Source organism: Camellia sinensis, chromosome 11, assembly GCF_055761805.1.
Source record: "Camellia sinensis isolate YWXY chromosome 11, ASM5576180v1, whole genome shotgun sequence".
NCBI classification, from domain to species: domain Eukaryota; kingdom Viridiplantae; phylum Streptophyta; class Magnoliopsida; order Ericales; family Theaceae; genus Camellia; species Camellia sinensis.
Genome location: NC_138971.1, coordinates 87222249 through 87229239, shown reverse-complemented (window position 1 = coordinate 87229239; position 6991 = coordinate 87222249). Strand labels below are relative to the sequence as shown.

Here is a 6991-nt window from a genome sequence, read left to right as displayed (position 1 = left end):
ACATTCGGGCTCGTCTATAGTGCCCTCCGTTGTTTCTTGACCAGAAGACCCCCAAAACAGTCTGCTCGTTAATGAAGAAAGTCAAGGAATATTGCAAAGTTGAAGATGACGCACTGCGAGCCAAAGCTGGGCACAAGCCCAGCAAGACGGTCCCATCTGAAATCGTTCAGCCGATAAATTTTGTACCATCACGGAGCCCTGAACAACGAAGTCAGGCTAAACGAGATAAGAGGCGAGATTCGCACCGATCAAATGACCAATGCTCCCACCGAGCTAATAAACAACTTCAAGTGGATAACAGGTGCACAAGGCACGCGGACAAGAAATATACGGAGTTGTCGGAGCCGATCAGCACAGTTATGACTAAAATTCAACATCTGTTGTTCTTCAAATGGCCGCCTAAGATGGTGGGACCTCCTGACACGAGGAGACGGGATATGTGGTGTGAATATCACAAGGATCACGGTCATGATACCGACAGTTGCTATGCTTTGAAAGATCACCTTGAGGAGTTGGTACAAGACTGTCGGCTCTAGCAATATGTCCGAAACAACAACTCAACCAAAACAGTTGCTCTACGGCATGACTCACCTCCACTCGGCGTAATCCATATGATATACAGCTTGCCGATGGCCTCAGTCGTACATACAATTCAGTTGCATCCTAGCCCCCAAAAGCAATTCACTCCTACAAAATGGCTCCATGAAGCTGCAAGCATTGCTTTTGATGATTCAGATTTGGTTGGCGTAACACTTCCCCACATTGATCCCTTGGTCATCGAGCTACGCGTAAACCAATTCACCGTCAAGTGTGTACTCATTGATCAGGGGAGCACTTCCGAAGTTATGTATTACAAGACGTTCGTCAAACTCGACTTCACTGAGTCAGACCTATCTCCAGCTCTTTATCCATTATTCGATTTCAACGCTAATCCGGAATATTCGTTGCGTAAAATCACCCTACCAGTTTAGACGGGCTCCCGGTCAGTGGATGTAGAGTTTTTGGTTGTCAGGCTGTCTTCGCCATAAAATCTTATCATGGAAAGAACTTGGCTACATACCATGTAGGCCGTGCCTAGCACATATCATCAACTACTTCGCTTTCCGACTGAACGCGACATCGAACAAATTCAAGGCTCCCAAAAATCGGCGCAGGCATGTTATCTTCTTGCCGCAAAGACACCAAGAGAGCTGGAAGTGAATTCTATCAATGTAACACCCCTGTTCCGTAATATGCTAATTGGTCCCTAATACGTTCGGGTCGTGACAATCAAGGTGCCAGATCGAGAAAGCCTCGACAATGTTGGGTGGCTCCCAAGTGAAAAGGCAATAGAAGCCTTGGATCGAGTTGAAATTGATGGGAATTCTGACAGGTTCTTCATAGTCGGCGGGTCCCTGAGTCAAGCTGATAGGCAACAGCTAGTTTCCTTCTTGCTTAGCAACCTTGATGTATTTGCATGGACACCGTATAAGATGCCAGGTGTGGATCCATCTGTTTCACAGCACTGTTTAAATGTTGATGCCAAATGCAGGCTGATTATTCAGAAAAGCCGGCGATCAGCCGTAGAACATACCGCTGCCATTGTTGAAGAAGTTGACCGGTTTCTTGATGCCATGGCAATCCGTAAAGTGACCTATCCTACATGGTTGTTGAATACTGTGGTTGTAAAAAAGAAAAATGGGACTTGGCGTGTTTGTGTGGATTTCACGGATTTAAACAAAGCATGTCCCAAGGACTACTTTCCCCTCCCCAGAATAAACCAGCTCATAGATGCCACGGCACATTATCAACGAATGAGCTTCCTGGATGCCTACAGTGGCTACCATAAAATTGCCATGCGTTCGGAGGACTAAGATAAAACTGCATTCTTTACCTCAAGAGGAACCTATTGCTACAAGGTTGTGCCTTTCGGGCTGAAGAATGCGGGGGCAACTTACCAAAGATTAGTCACTGCCATGTTTAAGGAGCAACTCGGCCGTACGATGCAAGTCTACATTGACGATATGGTGGTCAAGTCCAAAGAAGAGAAAACTCATCTAGCTGACCTGGAAGAAACATTCGGCATTCTATACAAGTACAAAATGAAGTTGAACGCTTCCAAGTGTTCCTTTGGGATCGGATCTGACAAATTCCTTGGCTACATTGTCAACCACCGTGGAATCGAAGCCAACCTGAGGCAAATCACAGCAATTTTAGAACTCGGTTCTCCTCGGTCGGTCAAGGAGGTTCAAAAGCTAATGGGAATGGCCGCCGCACTCAACAGGCTCATCAGTCATTCCACCGATTGTTGCCGACAATTCTTTCATACCCTCCTGTTGGGTAAAACTTTTGAATGGACCTCTGAGTGCGAAGCCGCTCTGAACGGTGTGAAGACCTACGTCCAATCAGTCCCACTTTTGACAACACCTTCGGCAGGTGATCCGCTCATTTTATATCTAGCAGTTTCCGACCGGCCCGTTAGCGCCGCACTGATAAAGGAAGAACTTGGGGAGCAGCGACCAGTCTATTATGTTAACAAAGCAATGGTTGATGCCGAAACACGTTACCTTCCATCGAAGAAACTTATCCTTGCACTCGTCATGGCAGCAAGAAAACTGATGCATTACTTTCAGGGGCATACCATTGGGGTACTAACGGACTATCTCCTCCGGTCAGTACTTCATAGTGCGGAAGCATCGTGGCACGTTTCAAAGTGGGCTCTTGAGCCCGGCCAGTATGATATTCAATTTCTACCTAGAACTTCAATCAAGGGGCAAGTGCTCGCAGACTTTGTGGCCGAATTCACTGGATGCCATGCCGACTTTAAGTCTGACCAAATTCAACCAAAGTTGAATAGGAGAATTTTTGTGGGGGACATTTGGCAGTTATATTATGACGGATCATCCAACCAACGGAGCAGTGGGGCCGGAGTAGTGATCATGGCTCCCGACAGAGCAATAATCGAGCAGGCTGTCAAACTCGGCTTCAAAGCATCGAACAATGAGGCTGAATACGAGGCCCTGCTAACCGGCTTACGAAATGCACATCTCCTAGGTGCTCGGCGTTTGCTTATATTTTGCGAATCAAAACTGGTGATCAATCAGCTAAAAGGGGAGTACACGGCCAAAACGACCGTATGGCATCTTACATGAAAACGGCAAATTCCTTCCTGGCAAAATTTGACCATCATGAATTGAATCAAATAACCCATGATTAGAACACACATGCAGACGCCTTGGCTTGCCTAGCCTCCACCATTAACTCAGAGATTAAACGGACAATTGAAGTGGGTTTCATCCCTAAGCCGAGCATTGGCCATTCAGAGGAAGTCCAGATCAATGTTATAGAGTCAGGTCCGAGTTGGATGGACTCCATTGCTACATTCCTATCTTCCAAACAGCTCCCGTTGGATAAGAAAGAAGTGCACAAGTTGCGAAACAAAGCCCTGCAATACTACTTGGATTTGCAAGGAAAGCTTTACAAAAAATCCCTTTCTGGTCCATACCTAGAATGCGTTCATCCGGATAAAGTCGAGGAACTCCTGACTGAAATACATAAAGGTAGATACAGTGCCTATTCTGGCAGGCGCTTTTTGGCTCATCGAGCTGTGACACAGGGGTATTGTTGGCCGACAATGAGAGCTGATGCTGAGTGTTATGTGAAGAAATGTGAATAGTGCTAGAAGTTTTCTCTTTTAACCCATCTTCCTGCTGAAGTGTTAAGCTCTATAACCAGTCCTTAGTCGTTCGCCCAATGGGGACTTGACATCGTCGGACCATTGTCTCTCGCCCTGGGTAACAAGCGATTTTTGATTGTCACGACAAATTATTTCACAAAATGGGTAGAAATGGAGGCATTAACGCATATTCGAGATACTGATGTGAAATGTTTTGTATGGAGAAATATCATAACGCGATTTGGCATTCCAAGAGCACTTATTTCAGACAACGGCACCCAGTTTGATTGCAGTGTCTACCGAGAACTGTGCAGCAAGTATGGCATTCGATCCTTTTTCTACACCCCGGCTTCTCCACAGAGTAATGGCCAAGCTAAAGCCTCCAACAAAGCCATTTTGGAAGGCATCAAGAAGAGGTTGGAGAAAGCTAAAGGCAAATGGGTTGGAGAATTGCCGAGTGTGTTGTGGGCTCATCGCACTACTCCGAGGCGGTCCACTGGGGAAACTTCGTTCGCTTTGTGCTTAGGAACGCAGGCAATCATCCCCTTGGAGATCAGCCTCCCAACCTTGAAATCAAATTTTTTTGATATGGGCCGAAACGACATGATGCTGGCCTTGGATTTGACTCTGATTGAAGAATGAAGAGACCGTGCCCTTGTATCTATGGCACGATACCAGCAGCAGCTTGCTAAGTCATAATCAATGTGTTCAACTATGCCGCTATGTACTAGGAGAATTGGTCCTGAAGAAAGTGCTTCTAGCTGCCAGGAATTTGGCTGATGGAAAATTGGGTCCTAACTAGGATGGCCCCTACCAGATCGACTCAATTACAGGAATAGGGTTATATCAGCTCAAAGACATGTCTAGGAGGAGTCTGCCACACCCTTGGAATTCCACCCATTTACGTAAATTCTATCATTAAACCCGACCTGTAGGGCATGATACTTGTTTTGAATGATTCACCATGTGCAGATTTCACCTTTGCAATGCAATGTCTCCTATTTTCTCATTGTGAAATTCAGTTCAAAAGTCTTCTGGTTAAGCCTCCGGATTCAGAGCGCCCTTCATGGATATCACGATTGGCTAAGATAAAAAAGCCTCTGAATTCGGAGCCCTATCTGTGCAGGTCACGTTTGGGCCGAATAAGACTTTAGATTCGGAGCGCCCGTCATGGATATCGCGATTGGCCAAGATAAAAAAGCCTTCAAATTCGGAGCCCCATCCGTGCAGGTCGCATTTGGGTCAAATAAGACTTCAGATTCAGAGTGCCCTTCATGTATATCACAATTGGCCAAGATAAAAAAGCCTTCGAATTCAGAGCCCCATCCATGCAGGTCGCGTTTGGGCTGAATAAGACTCTGAATTCGCAACGCCCTTTGTGGATATCATGATTGGCCAAGATAAAAAAGCCTCCAAATTCAGAGCCCCATCCATGCAGGTCGCGTTTGGGCCGAATAAGACTCCAAATTCAGGGCGCCCTTCGTGGATATCACGATTGGCGAAGATAAAAAAGCCTTCGAATTCGGAGCCGCATTTGTGCAGGTCGCGTTTGGGCCGAATAAGACTCCCGATTTGGAGTGCCCTTTGTGGATATCACGATTTGCCAAGATAAAAAAATCCTCCAAATTCGGAGCCCCATCCGCGCTGGTCACGTTTGGGCAGAATAAGACTCCGGATTCAGAGTGCCCCTCGTGGATATCACGATTAGCCAAGGGAAAAACCTCCGAGTTCGGGGTCCCAATAGTGCAACTTTTTAGCTAAATGAGTCTCTAGATTCGGAGCGCTCTTCGTAGGTCTTACGACTGGCCCAGATAAAAGCAGTGCATTCGGTGTGCTTTTCGTGAATATTAAGATTAAAAAGCACACGTAGTTGGCGAAAGTTGAAACATGCAAGCATTTAAAATGAAATGTTTCATTACATTAACCGACTGGCTCAGGATGTATAAACATAAATTGAAACATGCAAACATTTAAAATAGGTTGTTTTATTAAATTAACCAATAAATACATAATTTGCTCCCAATCTGTGTTGGAGCGTTTACAATATCTAGTTTAAATCGGCATCGCCCTCATCATCACTTTTCTCGACTTCGGAGGCCGCAAAGGGAAAATGATGACCCTGATATAGCAGCGACGCCGAATCAACGCCTGTTGCCCAGAGAGCATTCGAGGCCTGAAATGACTTGATCCACCCGTGCCTGAATCCATGATTCTCACATCGGCGAACCTCCTCGGCGAGTTTTTCCTTGGCCTTGTCTATCCCAACCTTTCAGCCATCGTGGAAGCCATTTTCATAAGCCCTGGCCTTGGCAGTCTCAATTGCAAACATGCTAGCCGTATCTTGATCGGCAAGTGCATGACTTATTAGTCGTTGGGTCACCCTTTCCTTCACGATCGGGTTAGATTTGCTGGCCGATTGTGCCCTGGCAGTCATGTCCTCTCTTAGCTCGCGGTTAGCCTTCTCCACGCGAGTTTCTAAGCTTCGAATGCATTCGTCTCTCTACCCTATATCCCTCCGTGCCACACGCAGACACATGTCGATTTCATAGGCGGTGTGCATCCCCTTCACCGCCCCATGGATGCCTTCCCAAAACACTTCAAAGTCCTGTCGACCAACCATCGACTGCTGGACTTCTGGTAAGAAAATCTCTCAAGCGAACTCGACGGCCACATTTGGGTTATGAACGATTAAATTCGCTTCCGTCATTGGTTTGTTCCCCACAAAGACTGCAAAACTCAATGGGCATGGTGTCGCACTGGATTCTTCTTTGGAGCGCGGTTAAGGGGATTTGCCCCGTTGCTGCTTTTCCCTTCTAGGTGACCTACTTCGACGAGGAGGGGATTGGTGTCTCTCCCGCTCCCTCAATGCCCTACTGCTCGTGCTCATAGGCTTGCCACTTCGATTCATCTCTGCGTCCAGTTCACCCAATGTCCTCCCATCTCCTCTGCTGTTAAAGAATAGTCTATTTGACATTCGCACTTGTCTAACCTTCCTCAACAGGCTGGGTTGGGTTATTGAGTTTGAGCACACTAATAGGACCTACGCGCACAAAGCACTCACCCCATTTATTCCTTACGGGTGCAACACACCCAAGGTGATCTCATTAATGATAAACACCAAAAGCCTTATGCCATGAACTAAAAGTATCTGGCATCCCTGTTCAAGCAATGGCTGGGGCAAAGGCAGATTCAGTAATCTAATCGGCCAAATATCTAAGTCTGGCGCTGATCTACTCATGTGCAATAGCCACTCCATGAACTAATAGCATTCACCCCTCCAGTTCATGCTTTGGCTGGGGCAGGAGCAGATTCACCAAGATATTCGGCTTAATTATC

The 6991-nt window shown here is 46.5% G+C and overlaps 1 protein-coding gene across 1 annotated transcript; it reads left to right on the top strand.

Moving 5' to 3' along the window:
- The first annotated feature begins 629 nt into the window (after nt 1-629).
- On the top strand, nt 630-4457 carry LOC145802465 (uncharacterized). The gene is made up of 4 exons (XM_082895188.1): nt 630-965; nt 1068-1154; nt 1275-1623; nt 4387-4457. Exons 1-4 carry the CDS (start codon nt 630-632, stop codon nt 4455-4457), a joined length of 843 nt encoding a protein of 280 aa, XP_082751314.1.
- Nucleotides 4458-6991: the final 2534 nt, after the last annotated feature.

Excerpts from the sequence above, each read along its gene's own strand:
- LOC145802465 (XM_082895188.1), top strand. The coding sequence starts at position 630 with ATGGCCTCAGTCGTACATACAATTCAGTTGCATCCTAGCCCCCAAAAG. Across the intron at positions 966-1,067 it reads TGCGTAAAATCACCCTACCA|GCCGTGCCTAGCACATATCA; the intron begins GTTTAGACGGGC and ends CATACCATGTAG. Across the intron at positions 1,155-1,274 it reads GCTCCCAAAAATCGGCGCAG|GTGCCAGATCGAGAAAGCCT; the intron begins GCATGTTATCTT and ends GTGACAATCAAG.